General features: G+C 36.7%; 1 protein-coding gene across 9 annotated transcripts in view; it reads right to left on the bottom strand.

Annotated features, from left to right (window-relative positions):
* RPS6KA5 (ribosomal protein S6 kinase A5) overlaps positions 1-26,178 on the bottom strand; it is an 83,998-nt gene that overhangs the window by 32,525 nt on the left and 25,295 nt on the right. For 4 of the 9 annotated variants that reach the window (XM_030006524.2, XM_041120218.1, XM_030006533.2 and 1 more), the window contains exons 3-5: positions 25,418-25,636; positions 20,582-20,697; positions 19,678-19,785 (exon numbers count right to left, since the gene is read on the bottom strand). In XM_030006524.2, coding sequence (XP_029862384.1) covers positions 19,678-19,785; positions 20,582-20,697; positions 25,418-25,636 — 443 coding nt within the window. Of the gene's footprint in view, positions 1-290; positions 419-19,677; positions 19,786-20,581; positions 20,698-21,186; positions 21,247-25,417; positions 25,637-26,178 lie in introns of those variants that run through there. The other 5 variants (XM_030006552.2, XM_030006558.2, XM_041120219.1 and 2 more) reach the window with 4 other exon arrangements.

Genomic DNA, 26,178 nt, shown 5'->3' with positions numbered 1-26,178 from the left:
ATGTACAATTTGACTAAACTGGATACAAGATCCTTTGAGTTCCCCACCATATTTAGGAATTTATTATGACCTCTAGAAAAGTAATTTTATTTTGCAACACACACATATATAAAAAACACAACATTCTCTCAAGAAGAGACTTGGAGAGAGACAAGAGAGAGAAAGAGAAAGGCAGACAGACAGAGTTGTAAATTTAATTTTATTCTACACACTGAAGTTATTGTCTTGATTATGTTCAAAACTAAGCTGCTTTCACAGGCATGTATAATTGTTCCCTGTTAGCGATTTACCTTTGAGGTCAACATGAGGTCATGCTGTACCTTGCTAATGACGAAAGCACATGTGTTTGGGCCATGCAACATTGTTCCTCCCTTATCCTTCAAGCTTCTAGCATTTTGGGGAGAGATCCTGATAGGTCCTTTAAAGAAGAGTGTTCAAAAAAGCAAATATTTCAAAAGTCAGGTTTTACATTTGTAGATTAAGATTTGGAGTTTAAAACAGGTGCTATATAAGAGAATGTACTACACTAATGAGAGGAATCTTCTAAAAGTAGAAATAATGCTCAGTGCTACCCTGAGGCATAAAAATTAAACAGTCCAACAGCATATTATTAAACTGAGTTTATTAAAATACATATACTGTGACTGGTTTTGGGGGGTAAAATTCTGAGTCCAAAATAGTTATAAGCCTCATTTTGTTCAAATATTAACTTGAAATATTAACTTCTGAGACAAAACCATAAAATAATAAGCTTTTCATTATTCCACTTTCTTTTGACACAACTATTGTTTCTCTTTGATTATCTTTTCCAGTACCTGTTATCTAGAAGAAAAATAGTGTGATAAAAAGCAAAAACAAAAATCAGAAATTCCTAGACCTCCATCCTGGCATCAGCCAATCTAAAGCTATTCATATTCCCTCTGTTCATTTTTCCTTCAGCTGGGAGGGAGGGGGGAAGAAGGAGAAGAAGGAAAAGGAAAGGGAGTAAAAAATACAAAATGGAACTGTTCCTCACTTGCGACCTCTCCAAAGAGTAAAGATAATGCAGCCAAGCTGAGACTTATGAAAACAATTTATAATGCTAATATATCAAAAGAAATGGATGAAAACTATTATCATTTAGTTAGCTGCAAATTCAGCAAATAATCCACAAAATGATGTCTTTTTTTGTCTCCACGTTGTGTAGTAAAGCTATGCTACAAGATACTACAGTGACAAGAAACATACTGGGGAGTTGTATACGAACATATACAGTGGTACAGCAGAACCCTTATGATCTCAGGTACCTTTTGCTGGTGAGAAGGCCCACTAAAAACATTTCAAAACATGCAGAATTATCAGTAGCAGCTTTTTTGAGGAACAATTTCAATCCTTACTATGCATAATTGGTGGTTCTGATTTTTTGATTATGTTTACTTTTTACCTTTTACAATAATGTTAGCTTTTAATATGAAAGATGGAATTTCTGAAGCAATATTAGAACATTAGTTTTATTTCTTTCTTAAATTCAAGACTGAGGTATTTTTTTGTCCCTTACAAAATTCAGTGTTTAAAACCCCGAAAATAATTTTGGAGGTTTAAAAACTTGTTATTGTATCATTTAAAATAATTTCTTATAATTAAATTTTAATATGAAAAACTCATACCATAAGTCACAAACAGGCATTTATAAATTGAAAGCACTCTGGGATATGTTTGTAATGAGGTTTATGAAAATCCCAAATTCTAATTCACATAAGCAAGTACTTGTATCCTTTAGCTCTTGCTTCCTTTTCAGTTTGTAAGTGGTCTACTGCTGAAATTCAAGGCTGAACAGAGCCAAGAAGAAGAAAGCAGATGATTATCACAAGTGGAGTTCTTAGCAAGAAATTTAGTAAATTGGAACTCAGCATTAGGCAAGGAAAAAAAAAAAAATGGACCCACTGAGCATTTTCTTCATAATCAACACTGATTTGCCATTACATACACTAGCATCATATTCCAGAAGCCCTGTTGGAACCAGCTTATGACTGTTACAGGGTGACCATTAAGAAAAAACACACCAATACCAACTATTTATAGTTTCTTATTTAACCACACAAAAAAAGCTCAGAGGACTACAGCACTCCCCCAGAACATTAATAAAGCCAACTGTCTGAAAGCAAAGCATACTGACTTGAGTACAAACTGACACAGATTTGCCTTCATAAGATGCTGTAGGAAGTCCTGACTTCAGACAGTTGAAGTCACAAAATCTGGGTACTTCTTTGTTAGACACCTCTGTTTATGTCGTGTTTTGTTAAATTACAAGCCCCACCAACTACATCTAGCTGTTACTTATAGAACGCAGTTTTTATAGACTTAAGTTTTGCTAGGAGCACTTATGTAAATTTGTCATTGTTAAATATGCCTCTTACAGGCAGTCACTTATAGTCTTTACTATTATGCATGTCCTGGTTTCATCTGGGATAGAGTCTTCCCAGGAGCTGGTACAGTGCTATGTTTCTGAGCTAGGAATGAGAAAAATGTTGATAACACACTGATGTTTTCAGTTGTTGCTAAGTAACATTTAGTCTGAAGACAAGCATTTTTCAGTTTCTCATGCCCAGCCAGCAAGAAGGCTGGAGGGGCATGACAAGTTGGGAGGGGACACAGCCAGGACAGCTGACCCAGACTGGGCAATGGGGTATTCCATACCATGTGACATCACATCTAGTATATAAACTGGGGGAAGTGGAGGTGGGGGATCGCCACCTGGGGACTGACTGGGTGTCGATCGGCAGGTGGTGAGAAATTGCTTTGTGCATCACTTGTATATTCCAATTCTTTTATTATTATATTGTCATTTTATTAGTGTTATTATTATCATTATTAGTTTCTTCTTTTCTGTTCTATTAAATTGTTCTTATATCAACCCACAAGTTTTACTTTTTTTCCCCTGGTTCCCTCCCTCATCCCACTGGGTGGGGGGGAAGTGAGTGAGCGCCTGCGTGGTGCTTAGTTGCTGGCTGGGGTTAAACCACAATGATGCATTACATATGAGTTTAAAATCATTTTCAAAGAAGGTTACCTCCATTAACAGTTTCCTTTTTTGTCCCATTCTGGTCTCCCCAGTACAACAGAGGCCTGGACATACTGGAGAGAGTCCAGCAAAGGGCCACTAAGAAGATTAAGGGACTGAAGCATATGAGGAAAGGCTAATAGACTTTCAGGGACTAACTTAATAGACTTTCAGACTAACAGGGACTGTTCCACCTGGAGAAGGGAAAGCTCAGGGGGATCTCATCAAAGTGTACAAATAGCTGAAGGGAGGGTGCAAAGAGGGGGAGCCAGGCTCTTTTCAGTGGTGCCCAGTGACAGGACCAGAGGCAGTGGGCACAAACTGAAACACAGGAGGTTCCCTCTGAACATCAGGAAACACTTTTTTACTGTGAGGGTGACTGAGCACTGGCATGGGTTGCCCACAGAGGTGGTGGAGTCTCCCTCCTTGGAGATATTCAAAAGGCTTCTGGACATGGTCATGGGGAAACTGGCTCTAGGTGACTATGTTTGAGCAAAGGGGGTTGGACCAGATGACCTCCAGAGGTCCCTTTCAACCTCCACCATTCTGTCCTTCTGTGACAAAAAGTCACTGTAAGTTGTATTTCACCATTCATTTGTGAAATTGCGTTTCACTCACAAATTGAGTATGCAGCCACCCCTGCCCCTGAATTTCAAAAACCACAACCAAACCCCATTTTGTGTCCGTCGTCGTCCCCCCCCCCCCATTTACATTTCATTCAACTTTATAACATGAATCCAAATTCCGGAATCCACATTATTAATATACTTTCATGTTATGAGAAGTAAGACAAGAAAGGAAGTTATTAAATAACAACTGAACTTGGATTACCTACAGGTGAACTCTCACTGAACATGCACATCTTGCAAATACTTGAGCTTAAGAATTTTTTGCACAACGCAGAATGCTCATATTCTTCTTCCCTCACTCAGCATGCATGCCTTAAACATTGTGGTTCCCTCTTCCGAATTGCAGAACAGCAAGCAATCAGACACTAACAGAAGGAAAGAGAAGTGTGGCTAACCCATCTCTAATAACTCAATATGACAATATTGACCTTGTCTTTGAAAGAGTGTCATTATGTTTGTTCCCAATCAGCAGTGCTTCCATGCTTACAGATAACCTGGACACAACAGCTGGTTTTGATTTCTGCTTTTTGTTTACCAAGTTCATCGTCATTCCTGAATGTTTATGCAACAGCATAGTTTTTAGTAAAGGTATACAAAGTAGCTACTTCAAACTGGTTAGCTGCGTAAGGGGACAACTTTCATGAAGACACTGATACAAAGAGAATTTTGTTAAGAATTCTTGATCAATGAACATACATAGGTTCACCTGGACAGCCAGGCAGTTCATTTTGTTAAAGCATCCCTCTGTTAAACTAGAAAAACAAGTTATATTCCCTTAACACTTATTCTTTGAGATGAGCTACACACTGACACTGTGGATATGCCTACATGTATGACGAGACTTGTTTCTAATAAATACTCTAGTACTCTACGTGGGGTAGACCTCTAACTTTTTCCGCTTCACTTATGGCAATATAAAAAAAGATAGTGCTCTGCCCTCTTTCCGAGTTCCTTGCAATCATTCTGACTGATCTGAGCATCCTAGTGAAATGTAAATGCTTTAACTTGCTAGGGCACTTTCAATACTTCTGTATGACCCCTGCTGCCTTTTCTCCAGATTATCTATTTTAACATCCCATTTTCCTTTTCCTTCATCAAAAAAGAAAGGGCATAATTTGTCTTCCAACCAGGAAATGTTGACAGCACCTAGCTATTGAGCAGCTTTAGGACAGATAATTAGAATTCTGTGACTGTCCAAGACGGAGAGGTGTAATGAGGAATAGCATTTGTCCTGGAAGACAGTCACTTCACCAAAATAAAAAAAAATTCATAGCAGTGTCTTCTTTGCTAGACTATATACACAGACCTTGGCAGGCTGACCACAATTATACCACTTCCAGAGATCAAAAAACCTAGCTCCAGAATTCACTCAAAAGTGCTGACAGATGGATTGAGGTCTTGCACAATCATGCTCTTGATGATCTTGTGGTAACAAGTTGATAACTTGGCCCTGCTTTATAACCAAGGAATGCTAGGCAGGCATTTGAAACTACCTGAAGTTGTAGAAAGCATATACTTAAACTTTTCTCCTCAAAGATAGAGAAGACTTAAGCCTTCAGAGTTCTCTAGTGAGCTCCCTCATCAAGTAAAAAAAGCATGTTAACAGTGGCAAAAAAAGCAAGAGGAAGAAACTCCATTTCTCTGTAGAGACTAATCAAACTCACCACACCTATAGTAAAAGCCTGACCGACAGAGAAACAGTCACTACTATAATACTGGGATGTGTCCTTGAGAGTACACATCCTAGTCTACAGCAATACAAACTCAGTTTAGCAACATATGCAATGGCAGCTCAGACAGTTATTAAGTCTCGTTACTGTTCAGCAAGTCATAACAGGGTATGTGGGACAAGAACCGTAATTCCAAAGTGAACCACAGGAATTAGATGAGACTTCAGGAGAGCCAAGGAATCACACAGGTACAACAGGCTCCTAAAAGGCTCATCTCTACTGGGCCAAACTGCCTTTTGGCAGCCAACTATTTGGACAAAGGCCTACTCCATTATGTCTGATTTAAGAAGTTACTGTGCAGGAAGGATAGTGTTAGTTTCCAGGGCCACAAAAAACTCACACAGTCCACATGCATTGAAAATGTCTGATTCAATGTCCTAACACATCCAAAAGGGCATGGGAACTGGACAAAGAAACAGACACACAGATTCAGGATGGGTGTTTCCCAACACCTAGGGGTAAAGGCCTGCATTATTTTATCACATGCGCCCAAAGATCTGCATCTGAGAAATGAACTGTGTTTTAATACTTGGCTGATGACATCTTGAGCTAGGAGGACACAGGCAGACAACTGTCTGAATGTCAGGGCCAAACTAGTACATGTAAAGAAGAAAAAAAAAAAAACCCCAAAAGTCTTCTTAGAGCAGAGGACAAGATCCCAAGGGACTTTTACATGGTATAATAACTCCCTTCAATAAGCAGATAACATCATTAGTTCAGGGACTCAAAAAAAAAAAAAAAAAATCAAGTTAACCATACCCTCTGGAAACAGAAATCTGCATAATTGGATAGTGCATCTTGCGATTGTCATGCTTAGTCATAGCATGGCAGACAGGGCATCCAAGTCAGCTTGAAGGAAAGTACAGAGAACAGCTTTTGGAGCTCCAAAGCAGCCCCAGAGCAAAAGGAGATGACCCATATTGAAAGGTTCAAGACAAGCAGGCAAGGGATGATGTGTTGAGTACCTCCTGAGTCAGTGGTGTCATCAGTATGTTGTTGCTGAGTACTAAAGAAAATAAGATTTCTGTTTAGACTTCTGCAGGTAACTAGAAGTTACATCAAGAGAAGCATACAATCTATACAAACATCAAGCACAAAATGCACCCAACTGTTGTGAAATTGGCTGTTGGTACAAGAGACAGACTGAGCAAACTGGAGCATACCATTTGACCATTGGAAAAATGGGAGCAAAAACAAAAGTAAAAAAAGTAAAAAAAAGATCAAAGTCTTAAGAACCCACAAGATCATTTCAGAGGCCTGACAAACACACATCAAAGCAAAGCACCAAACAAGAACATGAAGGAAGACTACAGAGGTGTGAATGCTAGAAAGGGTGAGTTGAGATAAAGCTAGCTAACAGAATACTAACATAGGTAAAACAAAAACAAACAAACAAACAAACTCCACACCTGCAAAGAATAACCAGATGCTCTATCTAGACTATCTGGCTCAGAACACTGAGGCATACTCCAAGTACACTGTTCTATACATGCGCACCAAGCCTAAGGAGAGCATTTATTTGCCATACAAATAGTGCTTTGGGAAAATGCTTCAGAATTTGTGATTTTATCTCCAAAGTGTAAATGCAGATATGGAAAGCATTCAAATGCCTCAACACAGTCATTCTGCCATTTGAAGACATATTATTTAACATTTAAATATATGGCCTTTGAAGTACTTCAACTTGATGAACTGCATTCAAACACCACATGCCTCTGCTCCAACAGACACTTGCGTCTTACAATCCTACAGCTTATTTTATTCACAACAGTCTTTGCGCAAACACATTTTAGCCAGAGGATTAGCCAAGTATTCACTGAAGCCATTCTTTTCAGCATTCACAATTAGGACACACTTCTCCAACTACATGAAAGGTCACCTTTGAAACAGAACAGACTTCTTCTGTTCTCCAACTACTTAATGCACGAATACTTTCTTCTTAACTGAGCTGGACTACTACTCTGAACATGAGATACGACAGATTCTGAAACCATACTACTAGCGCATTCCTTCGAACCATGAAACTTGACTCCTTAAATGAATTTTGAAACTTAAAAAAAAAAAACATCAAAAACCAAAGTTCCTTTTCTCTAAATGTTCTTTAATAGTGTATGTGTTCTCTAATAGGAATTTCTTGCTAATAGAAGCGATGGTAGGATATGGTCAAAAGGCTTGGTTAAACCCTAGAGTACATAATTTCTAGTGTAAGAATTTCAAGAAATGGAAACTACACATTATTAGGGAAAGGGCACCTCTCAGCTATTAAATTGGCTTGGACTTTCATTTCCTTGCATTCCGTATTCATAAAAAATATTCTAGGAACATAATCAAATAGGTTAAGAATTACTCCTTTAGTGTATTCAATATTAAAAAATGACAACAAAACCTAGAAACACTAAGTGCTGTTGGGCCAAAGAACACAAAGACAACCTCTATAGTTGGACAGTCAGAGTTGCAGTCTCTGATGGCATGTATTTCATCTGTCAGCAACAACTCTGTGACTGAGTAGCACCTAGTGACACAGAGCAAGGGGGTACAATGGAACAGAGGGGAACCAGGTAGCCAGACAGAAGCTCACTGAAGGCATTCAGGTCTGCTCTCAGGGCTGACTCTCCACAAGTCCACTGAAAAATTCTCCAATCCAGACAAGAATTACTTACTAAGTTCTTGTCACATTTTTGTTACAAAGAAATAATAGAATTACTATGCATGTTTTGGCTGGGTTCTTCCACAGATTTCAGCAATGTTCTTGTGACATTCCTATACTTGTCCCTACTTGTTAGTTGGCAAATAAAATTGCTTCATTCACTTCATCTGACCTCATCATTATGAGGGTTTCAAAATGTTATGACCTTGCAAGACAAGAGGAATGATTAACTGTTGTTGGAGGTACTCTGAAATCGCATAGCAGGTTTAAACAAGGTTTTTAATCTAATACAGATACAGTCTTTCTACTTAAAGTCAAGGACAATTCCTTCTTAATCCATGGGTAGTAAAATTCTCATACCAGCTTTCAAATCAGGTATATAGATGAAAAATCAAACATACAAAAAACATAGTTTAGCTGAAATTCTGCATATCTTGGGTCTTCTCTTTAAGCAATCACGTAACAGGTTGTACTTAATGTGAATGTGTATACCATATAAATCATGTGAGCTACTACTATGTTTCAACTTCTATAAAATACTCTGGGCTGCAAGTAAAATCCACTACTCTTCTGTGAAAATGCCTCTCTCCCACAACAAATTGGAAGCAGTCTGCATTTAATATATATATGACAAAAAGAAAACCAGTCTCCAGAAGATTTAAATTTTCAAACCAACCTTTTGGAACTGGTGAAGTTATGATCAATATAAAGACCTTGCTCTGAATTCTATTTAGTGAATAAACATTCTGGCACATGAAAATTTGTAATCTTGATTGTTATTCCTAAGTATTTACAACTCAAGTTTTCTTCTCTGATGGAGGGTAAGTCTTCTTATATTACCAGGTGCATGGCATGTGGTAAATTTTTGGGAGATGAAGATGCCAAAAAAAGATGTCTTTGCTCAAGGATACGACGCACAATTGGGGAAGGGATCACATGGAATAGAAATGAATGGCAGATGTTAAAATTTCTTTGACACCACAGTATTGCAATTCTTGCACAAGATAGTGCATTTCCAACTTATGTTCTAGGGTAAATAAGATCTGCAGGGATGTTGTGCTTTTGGCTCTCAAGAAGTTCAGCTGAGATGATTGCTTGCTGGATACCACAAACTACAAGGAGCAGAAACACACAGAGAGAACCTTCATCCTTGAAGTGATTGATGTTTCCTAGGTACATCAACCAATCTCTAATGAAGTAAACTAGAGGCAGTTGATCCCTCCTGCAATGAGAGATCAGGGGACAAGAGGCTGGAGTACAGCCCTACAGAAAAGGATTCAGGGGTTTCAGTTGATGGTAAGCTCAGTATGAGTCATCAGTGTGCCTGGGTAGAAAAAAGGGACCAACTGTATCCTGGGTACATTAAGCACATTATAGTTAACAAGTCAAAAAAAAAACCATAGTCCCACTATACACATTACTGGTGCAGCCTCACCTTGAGTACTGTGTGCAGTTTTAGGCTCCACTATATAAGGATATAAAAATATTAGAATGTGTCCAAAGGAGGGCAACAAAGATGGTGAAAGGACTACTAGAGGGCATGACTTTTCAGGAGCAGATGAGGGTACTAGGTTTGTTCAGCTAAGAGCAGAGGAGATGGAGGGGTAACCTTATTGCTGTCTACAATGTTCTCATGATGGGGAGCGGAGAGGGAAGTGCTGATCTCCTCTTCTCTCTGGTGTCCGGTGATAGGAAGGAAGGGAATGACTTAAAGCTGCATGAGGGGAAGTTCAAATTGGATATTAGGAAAAAAAGTGCTTCACTGAGAGGGTGGTCAAGCACTGGAGTAAGCTCCTCAGGGAAGTGGTCATGGCCCCAAGCTTGTCAGTGTTCAAGAAAGTGTTTGGAAAACGGTCTTAGATATATGGTTTAACTTTTCAGTGGCCCTGTGTGGAGCCAGGAGTAAGACTTGATGATCCTTGTGGGCCATTTCCAACTCAAGATATTCTACAAGTCTATGATTCAATGAGACTGGAACATAGCATGTTTCAACTGTGCCAGGAAACATTTCCCTAATGTACAGAAATCTTTAGGTATACAGAATGCTTCACAAGCCTTTACAAAGCTAAGAAAGGGGACTTAATATAGCAGATTTTTCATGATTTGGCCTTGCCAGATAGTTCTGGTATCTGCAAAAAGACTGCTGTGAATTGTGCTGGATACTGTCACAGACTGCAAGGTTATATTGGATAAATCCAGAACTGTTTGTAAAGTTCCTCAAACGACTATTTCCTTTTGTGGTATGATTATCAATATACTAACTGTACCTAAGAAAAATTCTATTTCTCAAGTAGTGTTTCATACAAATTCTGAACAGGAAACCCACAGAATAATTTCTATGACTTCTCATATGCTTCTTCTCACATGGTCTTAACTTTGTGTGGTAACGTCTGCTCTTTCTTTTGCATCAGCTGCAAGAGTGTAGCACAAGAAAAGTCAGTCTGCTCAAACAAAAGACATACAATAGATTGTATCATTCTGTTTTGAAGATTCAATGATAGAAGCTAATGTCCCTAGTACGTTCTCATGAAGACTTCAGTAAAAAAATTGCATGGGACAGCAACACTGTCCCAAAAGATACCAAGTATCTAACTTTGCAGTAGAGTATTTAACAGCTCCTGATACTAATTAAATTGAACTTGCAGAAGTCCCAACACTCTTTGCAGAAATACTTGTAACTGATACCTGTCTAGGACTGTGACACTTCAACCAGTGATGAACAAGTCATCCCAAATGAAACCTGCATGTTACACTTCCACGGAAGGTCTCATTCAAGAGGGTAAGGCAGAAAAGCAGACTCCAATTCAGAACTAGAAAATGGCAGCAAGAGGTAACAGTACTGGAAACACACTAAACAGGCAGTGAATCCTCTTGAAGAATAATGCTAGTGTGTTTTTGTGAGGTTCCCACAATCTCTTAGTGTGCGTATTTATCAGTATCAGTGTAATAGGAATAACTTCAGCCACAATAGTATGGCAAATGACCCTTGTATTTTATGGTTTTACTAATTTCTTAGTTAATAAGGAAGAACATTTTAAACAATACACACTAAACTGTCCCTTCTAACCATTTTAGTTTATTCAATGCATATTTGCAAATTGACAGAAGCATCACTCATTCTACTATTTTTATGAGGTCACTGAAGAAAAAAGTAATTCATTGAGAAATAAACAAATTCAGACAATAAAGGCTAGAAAGAATATATACTGCATTCAGGAGTAAGACTCAGACTTAACTATGGGTATGGGCCCACCTAAAGAGTTTCACAGGTTATCAAATGAAATCTTTTTTTGTCTTTTCAACAGCAACATATAATCCATTTCTTAATGTCCTCAAATACCTAAAGTGGTAGATCATTTCCAGGAATGCACAGATGCCAGTATTCGTTCTGTGCTAGGGAAGTCTCACGGTTGCTTTTCATTTGACTAACCCAGGAAAATATGCTGGAGTAAAACTACCTTCCTTAACTGCTTGTACCTCTAAACAAATGTTTCAAGTCCACCGTTGTCTTTCTTCCTTTGTTAAAGAAACTTCAAAGTCAAAGTTAACTTCCAGGTTGCATTAATTAGACCCTCTCTGAGCTTCATCAGTAGTGTAGCAAATAATACCAATCAGAAAAAAAAAATACAGCAGAATTTCTAGAATACAAGGGACAGTATCATTACTGTAGCTATTCCATACAGCTGTGAGTGGATGCAATTAGAGTTCTGAAAGCCATAACTCAGGTTTTGGCTACAAGCATAAATAGTGAAAAACTTACCTAGGATAACCCTGTCAGGGCCCTGAGCTTATCAACAGGTTCTGCAACCTCCTTCCCCAATCCTAGGGGTTAAGGCATCTGTGCTCAGGACCAACACTGACACAATGCAGCTGAGTAACCTGTGTGGAACCTTGTCAGGGGCCTCCTCCACCTTCAGTGGGGAGCTGAAATTCAGGCTTCCATTCTTAATCCTTGCATCAGCTGTGCTGCAGATATGCCTGCACTTCGCTGTGTACCTCGCTGATCCTGATCCACCTTCAAATCCTGGCTTGACCTCACGCTTCCATCCTTACAACAAGCTTGTCTGATAACCACCGGACTGTTGTCTGAGCCTGTCTAACTGCCACTAGACTTGTTTGGCAAGCGTGGGATTGTGCCACTGGTCAGTGAGCATACTGATCCATGCCTGCCTTGCTGTCACTCTTAGCTCCCAGCTTGCACTGATGCGGGGAGCAGTCTCCCCATCCTGCTGCGCCCTGACAAACTAGTCAAGAACCACGGTTCCTCTAGAAACAGATCAGAACACTGAAGAACTTAAGCAGCTGAAGAGTTCAGCAGTATCACATAGAATATCTCATACATCAGCTATGAGCAAACTGCCTGTAAGCTATTGATTGAGCCATTACAGTGCCCTTGGTAAGTTTAATGAGACAACCAGGACCATAGGATAAATAAAAACAATACTGTTGTAAGTGGAAATTTACTTACAATACTGTAGAGGTCACATAGCAGAGGTGCTACTAACAAGCTGACCTGCTGAATGGATTTTGCATTTCAGAAAAACAGCAAGTAAAGAATGAAAAGCCTAAATTACATGCAGAAACAGGCCTTACACCTTCAGTAAACCTTAGAGATTATCCTATCTGGAAGTGATTTTATTGATGTTTACCTCAAAAATAAAAATGCACCAAGAAAAAAAAAACCAAAGCAAAACTGTTTCCATAGAATTCAGATCTGTAACATTCTTTGCCATCATTTTAATTTTCCAGAATAACTATGATTATAGCCTCAATTTAGGAACACCTATGAAAACTGACAGAAAAGCCCTCTCATGATTCAAAGACATGATGTAGATTTAAAATGAAAACGAAAAATCCTGTTCCAACAAAGTGCATGCCAGACTGACTGGTTTCTTCTTTCTCACTTTTTTTTTTTTTTTAGAATTCTTTTGGGAGCCTTTTTGGTCCTAATACCCAGACATAACACTGGCTAATTAAGCTGTCCATATCAGAAAGAATACAGCTTCACCCAAAAGACCTCTCAGCTGTGGACTGTTGCTTCTGTAGCTGTAACTTCTACTCGGGACCAAAAGTATGATCTCTGTAGGAGACAGAGGAAGAACAACAAAAACAGGAAAAATGTTTAATGGTACACTAGACAGACTGCTCTGCTGCATTCAACAAAATCATAATGAAGACTGTAGTACAAAAGTAAAGGTTGAGACTAGACCAAGAATGGTTGCAATATGGCAGATCAAAGGTCCACTAGTTTGAAGTGTCATCTCAAGAAGAATTAATTAAAAAAAAAATTGTATAAGGTCATCTGAATTTAATTAAAAATCCTACCCTGGTGGCTGTTCCTACTTGAAGAAGCCAGTTAAGTCAAAATACCATGTTGGTTACTATACTTCATTCCAGAGCTAGACACACTTGTGACTTCTGCTTCCAAAACAGACATGGAATCAGACTACTGAATTTTTCAAGCAAGAATGAGATTTGCCTGCCAGCAGCTGCCAGCAGAACAGGCACTTAAAAGGGAGAGCAACAACAGCTAAACCTGGTACTGCATGCCAGCCAAGAAACATGCGACCTCTACAGCTGTGGCCCCAAAACATAACTCAATGCAAGGCTATGCCCTCATCGAATGTTGAGTGGAAGTTCAAGAAACCCTTTTCACAGATTTATACAACAGCTATGTTTGCTTTCGCAGTGCAACACAATTGCAATTCTGCAAGGAATTCTTTAAGCCAGTTCCTGAGAATGGATTTGTAAATCAAATAACTAAGAGAAAAAGAAAACAAAAGTCTCAGTTCTGCAGGCAGAAACAGCACATTATTGTGTGGGAGGAATGCAAGTATGTACCACTGTCACCCCAGATGAATGTTCTGTACTAGGTTCTTCTCAAAATTCCAATTTTTGGAAGACTTTGTCTTCTAAAGCATCATCTTTTGAGGAGAGAGAGGTAACAGTACCAAAAGAGAAAACTGTATACAACGCAAAACCTGAAAAAATCCTCTTTCTTCAAAGAGAGACAAAATTATAAGGTATAAAAGAATATCAATTCTGTGAAGAATTCTACTAACTGCCGTTGCAAGCCTTCAAAAATTTATTTTTAAAAAAGAGAATGTAAAGAAAAAAATGCATAGGAGATGCCAAATAAACATTTATAGTATCAGAGAGCACCAGATGTAAAAGGTAGAGGAGTAGGAGCAAACAATTTTGCTCAAATGCAATCCATCTGGTTCTAAATTAATTTTCATATGGCCATGAGTCTCTGGTCATATAAGTGTTTCACACCTGATCGCCCAAGTTTCATTGAAGTTAAGTATCCACAGTAAGTCAAGAAGTAAAAAAAAAAAAAAAAGAAATTTAAAAAAAAAAATCTATGAGAAAAAAACATTGAGGATGGCAGCATTTTCACTCAAAAAGTTACTTTTTTTTTCCCCTTGGGAAACAGAAAGAAAATTTTCCCAGATTGACTAGCAACATATTATTCTAAGATTCGATAGAAGATACCAGGCTATGTAACACACAGATCAGTATTTCTCCCCAAAATGTGATTTTTAAGTGGTATATCACAATAGGAAAACAGTATCCTTAGAACAGTCACTGTAAGAAATCATGATCTCATTTGCAAAAATTCTTCATGGCACTTTGAGATTTTGGCATAAAAATCTGGGCAGAATGTATTTTGTGCTCCAGTCTTCTCCATTACTGCTCCATGCTGGGAAAGCACAATCATCTTTGTGATAAGCACTGAAAAAGGGATACTTCTTGGGCTAAGGCATGAACAGTCATCTGATCACTGATGACCTGGTTTTGCAATTGAATGAGTCCAGTTCAGTTACGTGCCTTTAGAGTGTTTGGTATGTTCTCAATATTCAATTTCAGGACACTTAAAACGCCAACAGAAGTACATCAATTAAAGCAAAAAGGTTTTGCCATCATTTCATTTCCTTTTCCAAAATAAGGGAAATAATGACTAATTATACACACAGATCTATAACCATTGTTCACTTCTGTGGCCTAACTTCAGTTTACTCTTTCTTACTTTTTCCTCTTTGCAGAAATGTAAATCTACTCCTTATACTATGCTATGTCTACATCACTGAACAATTTAACTAAAACACAAGCAGATACAGTAACAGCCATCCATGGCATGGATTATTCTAACTCATCTTCACAAGAGGATGCTCAATGTTCAGAGGATGCACTATCAAATTTCAATGATCAGACATTATTACTTTAATTGGACAATTATAAAGCGTCTTTTAAAGTTAAATGCACAGCTTACCTGCCAGGTCACTCAAGTGAGATGACAGTTCATACAGCACTAAACAAGAGTCAAGTTGTAGTCACTTCCCTCTGTTCTGGACTACCTTTAAACTGCTCTAAGAATGTGTACAAATCTCTTCCTATTTCATCTATTAAAATCCATAGTGTACTAAGCAGCTTTTTATCATTTTTCCTTTAAAGAAATTTCCTTTAAAATCTTTTCAAATTACATACTAACTTTCTTTCCAGAACAAAATGTTTACTCGACCAGCTAATAAACAAAAACAAACAACAATTCAACAGTGAAAAGCATCTGACAGTTATAACTAAATTTGCAACTCTGATCAAGAGATTTTCAGATAGGAAAAAAACACTATATCTGAACTATTCATTCTACACATCAGACAGAAGTATACAGATATCCATCCAACTGACTTAGATTACAATTCAATCATCCCTCACACAAAATATCTACTCTTATTTATTAAGGCATTTGTATGCTCTCAGATACATTGTTGGAAGACTGACAATGTTCAGTATTTACTACATAATTTATTTTTTTTACACTTCATTAAGCAAACACAAAACTTCAAAACAAACTTTAGCTAATGCAGAAGATGTGTACCAGTGCAGAAGAACTGAGCATGTCACTATACTCTGGAAGGAAGTGTACTTTATGGGATTTAATTAGCAAGAAAACTGTTAATTGTTATGCATGGTCCAATAGAATAGATTACTACTACAATAATTCAATGAATGTGTTCAGATTATTTTTTCTAAGATATAAAGATCTCTCTCTCTCTCTATATATATATATATAATTTTAGTGTAGTTACAAAACTAAAGGGAGTGGGAAAAAAAGATTTTAAAAAATTAAGTAGCATTTTAACAATAAATATTAAAATGAAGACCAGGCCTGATGACTAGGTTAAGCTGATATTAACCAAATCAAAACAATTCCAGCATACAAGTAGAGCTATTAATGAGATAAAAAGATAAAAATATGCCTAAGCCACAAATCCAGAAGATAGAGATACTACACAAGAAATAAGATGGCAAAAAAAAAAAATACCCATTTAGGAGTTTTGGTTTTTTTAAAGGCAAATGAAATGCAAGACTCTTGGAAAAAAAAAAGCAAAGTGACTGCACTTATGCAATGAACAAAACAGTGTTGTATAAGTTTCAATACAAAGTCTGTCAGTCCTATCAATTCCCCACACCCCCGATAATAATTTATATTAATGTCACGTGCAAATATATTCTACATCCCAGTTAGACAGGAACTCAACAGAGATGCACAAAAGCATAAGGCTAAAAAGGGTCTTTTTTACCCCAATTTTCTTTGCAATTCCATTGAGTGTTAAAAATCCGAAAGACTAGCCTTAAATTCATCATGAGGCTAAGAATGCAAATGCCATAAAACTTAATACTAAAAAGTTACTATTCATTTCAATCTCAATCTCTTACCTAATCCCATTCTGTCATTAGGCTAGTCAAACTGTAGGTCTTCATGAGATACTAAATAAAATTTGACTATCAGAAGTCATTTCATACCTCAATACCTTGTAATACTGACCTATCCTATGTAAAAATTCATTTTTATTCAACTACTTTATTCCAGTCAGGTTATTTCTTCTTTTTGCATGCAAATACAAGCATAGGGACTTCATTTTAAAGATAAAACAAAGGCAAAACCAGACTGCCATTTCACTTGTACAACACAAATTTCAGTTTTTAGCAAAACAGTAGCATAAAATGCTTCAAAGCTCTTAAAACCACACCGTTTTCAGCTTGGATTTGTAACTCTTGCATATAATAAGCACTTTCACATAATAATTGTAAAACGAAGAGGATACTTGACAATGCAGTCTTCACACTCGTGCTTCAGCAGCTGCATGGCAGAAATCAATAGGTTTCTGTTTTCCTAGAAGTCACATGGATTTGCTTCCTTTCACTTAAACAGTGCTTAGGAAAAGCAGCTTCCCATCTCTTCGTTGTTGAATAGTCAATTAATCTGCTATAGTTATTACAGTCAAGAAAGAGTACACTCTTTTTATCATAAAACAACTTCTGTTAGATTCTATATTTGCTCAGGTACCTGGAAATATTTAACAACCATCAGATTAAAGCCAAGATAATAAAAACATTGAACTATGACGTTTCCTAGCAAGTATCCCTGACTACAAAACCATCCGAAATTCATAAATACATGGTAAAGAATTCTCTCTGATAAGAATTCTAAACATAGTACATACTTGTAATTGCTGATGCTTTTTATACATTCTTAACCTCAATATATCTTGTTTCAGAAAATACAATCCAAAGAGGGGGGTTACTAGAATAAATTCCACTTGCGTAAGTATACTTTTTTAATGTCAAAGTTCTTGCAAGAAGCCGGGTGGGCCAGGGATGAAGTGTGAAGGAAGGGGGAGAAAGGAAATCATACTGCTCTGATTAAATTGCGAATGTTATATTCTTATCTGACATGCGGTTGTGTAATTTTATTTAAAAGAGCTACCCAATGAGCATGAAAACAAATATAAAGCTATGCAGTCATACAGGCAAATTTTACCTCTTGTGAGTACATTGGTTCAGAAGTGTGAGTGTTTTTTGTAATGTGAATTGTAAGCGTTCTAGTAGTAGTTGAATAGTCTACAGAGAATACAATATGAAATGTCAATTTCTATGTTTGAATGGGTCATTCTAATCATGTTTAGGTTCAGTAGCTAAATTACAATAGCACACATGAAAACTGTAGTCAAGTGCAGATAATTTCTTAGATTTTGAAAGCAAACAATACAATTGCAATTACTTTTTTCCTTAAAAAAAACACTAGAGATGTTGAGTTTTTTGACAGGTAAGACAAATATAAAACATGAAGGAGAATATGAGAAACAAATAAATTAAGAGATTTCTGAGGTATATACTAAAACCAGAATGCATTAGAGTCAGAGGAACCAACATTAAATGACCAAGCAGCAAGACTGCTTTATTTAATGACTAGAGAAAGAGGAATCTGATTCAGAGTGTGGGAAAAGCAGACAGGCATCTCTGATGCTTATCCAAGTCCTACCCTTTCCTTGCTTGTAAAAGATGTCCTGAAGGTGAGCACAGATGAAAAATACGTATATTTCCTAAAACCAACTGTTTTGAGACTTAAAGAAGGTCCTGATTCATTTTGACATTCTTATCACAGGGAAGATTTCAGTTTCATTCAGCTTTGGCTCAAAGGCTGGAATACTGCTCCTTTTCTCTCACATCGGTGCAGTAATACCATTCCATGTACTTTACTTTGTCTTTTCTGCCCAGCACAGCTTCTCTCAACTCTAAGCAGGTCCTACTCTCCCTAGCCACACCTTTTACTATCATTCTTTCCTGCTGAAAACTGCATCTCTCTGTATGTCCTCTCTTGCACTGGTCTGGCAATCTGCTGCTAATCCCTTGTCATGCCAGTTGAACCTCCTCTTGGTTTCTTGCTATAATTTAAAAGGAATATACTAACATTACCTGTACTATTTCCTTCTTCAGAAAGTAACATTTCATATCTCTTAAAATGGTACCTCCCAAATCCTACCAGACTCCATTTGAAATGCAAATATTCTAGAGGAAACTACCAGTTACCTATTTTTAGAAAACCCCTTTGCTGCTTGTAACAAAGACTTTTAGATCTGCAGTCCCAGATTTCAATACCTCCGATACCTAAAGTGAAAGCCAAAAAACAGCCATTTTTAAATTCTCTCAGAAGTAAAATCCTGCGCAATTTTGACTCTCTGAAATCTAAAAAACATTGGAGATAAAACTGAACCTTACAAGTAATTAACAACTAATGTCAACAGTCAGAGATCACTATGTTAGGTACTATGCACATATTTAATAAGAGATAAGCTTTTATCCTAAAAGCTTGCAATTAAGCTTATCAGAAGTGACACAAATATATGAGAAAGAGACAAGATAATAATACATTAATTATTATTAGCATAAAGAAGAGTCATAGCATACCATTTGCCTAGTCACTGCAAAGTATTAGCACAGTCAAGCATTTTTAAAAAGGCATCTGAAAATGATAATATAAGTGGCTTTTCAGACTTATGTGGATCTCTCCTTTTTCACATAAAGGGCAGCAGGAGGGAGCATGAAGGCATGTCAGGGAAAACTAGAACAGACAAAAATGTCTGACAACACTGGCAGGCGAAAGACCAATGATTTGAAAGCTCAAAATCCAGTAGAACAGACTACTAGATTTTGTTCTATGAAGTAAGAGTCTAGAAGGCAGTTTTTCCTCCCCTCTCAAATGTGTTTATGATTTCAATGAGACAGAATCTGACTTTGTGATCTTGCTGGATTCTGTCCACACTTACTGGAGATTCAAATACTCACCTCATCAGTAAGAAACTCCTTACTCAGACCAAAGTCTGTCAGCACCACGTGGCCATCAGAATCAAGGAGAATATTCTCAAGTTTTATATCCCGATAGATAATCCCCAACTGCAAACAGAAGAAAAAGTATTTCCAAGTCAGTGTAACCACATCAAGGAGACATTGTTGATTGCATTTAAATATGAAGCTAGCAAAACTCCCATTATTAATCTGACACCTGAAAGTTGCAACTCAAAAAGGTCAACTTTAAAATGCCTTTGAAGAAATAACTTTGAGTGACTTAAAAATTCTCAGAAATTACACTGTACATTAATGTCTTAAAGGACATACTATATCCTTTGAATCTAAAAGTGACTGAACCCTTGCTGTTGAGTGCAAAACTCAGTTCAGCTTTCATTAAGAATGAAAATGGATGCTTCTGTAATGTGTTCTAGACCATACATGCATGCTTTGTAATTGTCTACAAATGTACTTAAAACTACCTCTGAAAACTGTAACACTTCTCGTGTTTACAGTTGTGCCAAAATTTCAGAACTCTGCTGTTCAGTTGTATCAAAACAAGGACAACTGAATAACAGTGCAACCCAAACACTGTTCACGTTGACTAAAAATTAGTTTTATTGATATACACCATTTCATAAGGATTACTAAAAATTAACCATCATTTGTCAATAACAACACTCTTCACACTGCAGACAAAAACTTGCAGCCTTAATCTGGTGCACATGAATAGACACTTCACTGGGAAGTATTTCTAATTATAAAACTAACGTCTCATTGCCAGATAAAGTTACTTTGAATTTAAAACAATCTAAAAATATAGTTCTCCTTACTAACTTTATATGATGTGAAAAGAATACAGCTGTAGTTGCACAAAATCAGCACTAGGATAAAGTTACCTTACCTTGTGGAGATGTTCAAGTGCCAAAACGATTTCCCCAATGTAAATTTGCACCTCGCTTTCTGAGAATCTCTCTCTGTGTGAAAGGTGAGTAAACAATTCTCCTCCATTTATATAGTCTAAAAAGCAGAACAAAGAACCTTATAATTTCACTGACAACTTAATTTTCTTATTGGAATATTAATAGGTACTTTCTAAGTTATTAAATGAGATGTTCTGGGATCAGATGCTTTTACTTTATTGTAAGTCAGTAATATTTCATCATGATGTACAATACTCAATTTCCTTCTTAGAGGATTGATGGAAGAACACAACCAACTTTTAGACAAGCAGCAGAAGCGTAAAATAAGCTTCATATATCCATAAATTATAAAGATGACTATTTTTTGCAAAATCTGTCTTTTAGTTATTTAGGAATATGAAAAGAAAGAAGTACAAATGACATCTACAAAGGGAATACTCGTTACTCTTAAGTATTTTGTAAGAGTGTACAAGGCAGACTGACATAGAGAAAGGCAATTCAGAAAACGGGTATTAGGTGAAATAATCAGCTATGGGCAATTACAAGTTTTACCCTTCACAAGGGGAACTTTGATGGCAAAACTTACTGGAGGAGATTATTTCCACAAACATTCCCTCATGGAAACCACACTTTCATTCTTTGCAGGCTATGACACAAGGGTTTTCCCACAGTCAGGGAGGGGGAAAAAGAAAGTAATTATTACAACAGAGCTCCACTGCAACACAAACACATGTTAGAGGTAGAGCTGTTTAGGCTAGCAGCGTACATTAAAGCCATTAATTTGCAACCCCACAGCCCCCATATTGTATTTGAGGTCTACAAATACAGAGCAGGGAACATGCCCCACAACATCTTACTCAACATTTTCTTGAATAAGGTTTCTATAGATTCACTGGTATAATACGTAAATCTATTAAAAAGGTCCAATCCTATTATAAGTTAACATTTCAAAGGAGAAAGCATATATACAAGTTATAGACATTCTGATCTCTCTCCTTTTTTTAGTTATCCAGTTCCCTGTTTGGGAACAATTATTAGTGGAATCAAACAACATGAGGAATATTATTTATCTAGATCAGTAAGCATATGAAAAAGATTATAATAAAGTATAAATAACCCCTATTTTACAATTGCTTCCTTCTTCCAAAAAAACTTCAGCATTCTAATCATGGAGAAAACAAAGATAACAGAAACAAATTTTTAAAATATTTCTAATCAGAACTGCTAACTTAGTACAAGGTAAGAACTGAATTCCCAGGCACTGTTCTAAGGACTGTGACAAATATAAACCAAAGCTGCCACAGGAGTGGCAGAACAAGCCTAATTCTTTTCCGGTTATAACACTAACCACAGCCCAATGAAACAACCAGCCTTCAAATTCTTGGTGCTAGATCAAATGCACCACTGACAATGGGGGAAAAAAAAAAAATGTATCAATTACTTCAATATAAACTCTATCTGACAGTTCAGATTTTTTTTTTTTTACTTTTTATTTTTGTTTAAAGTATTAGTAGGCTAACCTCACGTGACAAGCTTTGTATAGAACAGGTATTCACATGGAAGCAATACTTTGTTCTTTCAATCACAGCTTAAAGTAAACCTAAAAACTGGAATCAACTCCAAACCCTTATTCTAGAAATTTGGCAGAAATGCAGCTGCATGTCTGCACTTGACCCAGACTAAATTCATACAGCTATGTAATCTGATGGCACGAAGAATTGTATTAAATATTGCACTGAGGCTCCAATTCTAAAACCTTTTGAAACTGAAATGACATGTCGCTCATACCCCAAGTTCAGCTAGGTACAAAACCAAAAGCAGAGACTGGTTTCCAAAAATTCAGAAGCCTCTGAAACACATTAATTCCAAAAATCAAAGAAGTGATTTACAAAGATTTACATAATAGACATAAAAAACTTGCAACAAATAGTTATTTTGTCAGGGAGGGTGTGAAGCCCAGTTGAATTATAAGGTAGCTTTAGGCCATGTTAGGTAGAAAAGATTTTTGCTGTTACAAAAAGTGATTAAAAGAAATTTTTAAACCCCTCTAATTATTTCCATTTTCTGCTAGAAAAGAAGGAAAAAAGGACCTTTCTGCGTCCAACTGATATTCTAAGAATAGGTTCATGTTCATGCAGCCTTTGTGGGAAAGCAAAACAAAATGAAAAGCCTTTAATTATACATCAGCTTTGAATTTCTTGCTTTAAACATCACCTTAACATTGTGTTATGGTGGGCATGTGCCCAGTCTGCACTATCTGCTATGTAATGTTCTTCAGAACTACTGGGCTCCCTCCTTTCTTGATTCTTATGAGAATATAATGTCAAGCTTTTAATTTTCCCTTCATAAGAGGTTTTTCTGGCCTTCTAATTATCCTTGTCACCTAAATTTCTCCATTACTATGTATTTAGTTTTAGGTAACTACATCAGCCTCAGGTGTGAGAGTTTTTTTGGTTTGGATCTAAACTGCATTCTAGCCAAAAATACCTGGATTTAAAGAATACTATGATATTTATAAGACATGTTCACATTTTGCCTCAATCTTGCAAATGTTTTTCCAAATTATTAATCAATAAGTTAAATACCCCAAAAAATAAAATACAAAATCTTAATTATTAAAAGGTTAACATGAAGGAATCAAAGCTATCAATGTATTTCTAACTTTTTCTTTGTCTCTTTAGCATTTTCCAGCCTGCAACAATATTTTACATATTTCTTTAATGTCCTAGTCAGAGGAATTTGTAAGAATCCTTATTACAATATTCAACTCATTTTCAAAAGGAATCTAGTGAATACTCCATTTAAGCTTGAGCTCCTCAGATACCTGTATTATCTCACTTAGTATATGAAACTAAGGTATGCACATAGAACACCTTCCTAAGAACTGACAGCCAGTACTGTAGATACATATAACATTCATAAAGTTTTACTAATTTGATGTCTAAATCAGCCTGTTAAAGGTTCCATAAATGGAAGTTATGAGCTAAAAGGAATTGCAAAACTTGTACTTCAATTACAGGACCATTCACTTCTTCAAATAATTCACTACCAAAAGGTATTCTGTATCCAAGCATTAACTTGATCATTCATTTTCCTCCTCTTTTCAAATACTTTAAGCAAGCAGTCTTTAAAAATTGCTTGTAATTTTCTTCCAAATACATCTTATATACCAAACACAAAATTTGCTGCTGATCTGAAAGGTAAAAATATTTCTAATTTTAGAGTGGTACCAAGCCTTATGAACAAGCTCTACTTTCAGCACAGAAATGTGTGATTTTGGATTGCCTCTTAACATCCAAAACCTGAAACATGCAAGTATCTCAGTACTCAAAGATCAAATGGTTTCATAACAAAGTTTTGGCAGCAAATGCTTCCTGAAGCAGTAAGGTTTAGAGTTGATTTTAATACTGTTTTCCAGCTCCTGAAGTAAATGAAGTAAATCAGTAAAAATCCTTCATCTTCCTGAGAAAGACAAGACTTGTCAAAGGCAATGAAATTGTGGAGTAAAGCAAAAGGAATGTAACTCCTTAATCTCAGTGTCTTTCCCCAAAATGTTACTGTCCTGAAAAAGGATAGTGGTAGGGAACAGAAAGACACACATATACGGAAGTTCTGAGGTGAAAACCTTAGGAAAGTTCCTGATCAGTCTTCTGCCAACCTTGCAAATGTTACAGAAATAGATGTGGTTCTTCACATCAAAATGGAAAGCAAAACGGCAAGGAGAGAAGTGGAATGAAGAATGTTCTAATAAGGCTTGCTTCTAATAAGGCTTGCTATACAATAGCTCATTATCAAGCATCTCTCGTAAATGGAAGTTTACAAAAGTTACTGGTAGAACTTACCAAAAGGAAGTATCACAATGCATAAAACAAGAAACTGATCCACAATACAAGTATTTTCATCAGCATTTTGCAGCAAGAAACCCTGCCAGCAACTTGCAGATTCCAGTGTTGTATGGAATTTGACCAGAAATAAATTAAAGCACAATCATCTTTAACTGGCATCACTCACATTATGAGTGCATTTGTTCAGAAAAAAAGACCTGCCCGATAAACATCTTTCAGTTTTCAGTACTTCAGTGCTAAAACAGCGTACTAACTCATCAGCATAGTGACAGGTAGCCCTGTCCACTCAGACAGATGAGAGCATTTAAAAAACACCAGATTGAAGACAATATACAATGTGTTCTTGGAGTGAAATGTGCAGTATGTTTGAACTAGAATGCCTTCTGCTGTTTAAATTTTCCTTGCTTTTTTCTTCTTTCCTACCAACTAATCCCAGTAACAAAGTCACACTTGGTCATCCCACCTTACCAATAGCCTCTGTGCCACATACACAAAGGCAGCATGCAGAGAAAAACTGAATCACTTTAATGCCCGTATTCATATAGATTAAGACCTTTTTCATTCATGGTAGCAGCTTGTCTGAAAATCTGTAGAAAACTAATGCAGTATACAATAATGGTTAAAAAAGTAGAAATCAAAATTGCATCTTCTAGGTAAGTGCAAGAAAATATTTCTCAGGTTTAGGTACTTATAGTCACACATTTTTTGCTGCATGTAAGTCACTGATAATACATCCCCCCACCCTCCCCAGTCAGAGTAGCACACTGAAGTTCAAACAGGAAAACCACAAACACAAACACTGTTGAAGATGAACAGTATTTTACTTCCTATGGTGTCTCATACAATCTCCAAACACACAGTACTTAAGACCACATTAAAAAAACCCAACAAAACATTAAGGAGATAAAAGGGCAGATTTTATTTTTTTTTTTCCTCCATTAACATAAGACTTGAATCCTGAAAACTACTCACCTAAAATGAGATGAAGCTTTGTATCTGTCTGGAAGGCATAATGTAATGTGACCAAAAATGGTGATTGCCTAATGTGCTCCAACACTTGCCGTTCTGTCCTCGTGTGCTCAGTTGTTTTGGCTTTTTGAACTATTGTTGCTTTCTTCAGTACTTTCATGGCATACAGCTTTCCAGCATCGTGGCCGCTTACTTTCCTTACTAGGAACACTTTTCCATAGGCTTAAAGAAAAAGTGGGGAGGGGAAAAAAAAAAAAAAACAAAAACAAAACAAAAACAACAGTCACCTACTCATACTATAGGTCTGGCTGATACCATTATTATTTTCAATTACTCATTGTTACAGCACACAGTGACCATTCAGGTTGAAATCTTCCAGAACACTTGGTTTCAGACTGACCCTTTCCGAGCAAAAATTCAACCAAATGAGCTTAGTGACTGAACACAGCAAGAGTGGAAAAAAACAGTTTCAGCATTTAAAAACAATTTTAAAAGCTGATGATTTCTTCTTTTGTAATAACCTAAAACTCCCATACCTCGAATTTAGCATGAGTTTGGAGCAAGAGAGGTGCTATTTTTTTGTCCTCAAAATAGTCCACCTATATTTGCACAACTTAGACGCTTTCATTACTGGCTTTATAGCACTGAAGTTCCAAAAACCCATAGAAAAGGCAATGAATTCTTCCCATCAGTATTTAGTACAGAGGAACTTTCTGAGGCTCCCATTCTAGACTTAAATGAGAATTAAGCTAGAGGAATTATCT

Source organism: Aquila chrysaetos, chromosome 2, assembly GCF_900496995.4.
Source record: "Aquila chrysaetos chrysaetos chromosome 2, bAquChr1.4, whole genome shotgun sequence".
Classification (NCBI taxonomy): Eukaryota; Metazoa; Chordata; class Aves; order Accipitriformes; family Accipitridae; genus Aquila; species Aquila chrysaetos.
The sequence above is the reverse complement of the archived record's forward strand: the minus strand, read 5'-3'. Positions and strand labels throughout refer to the sequence as shown.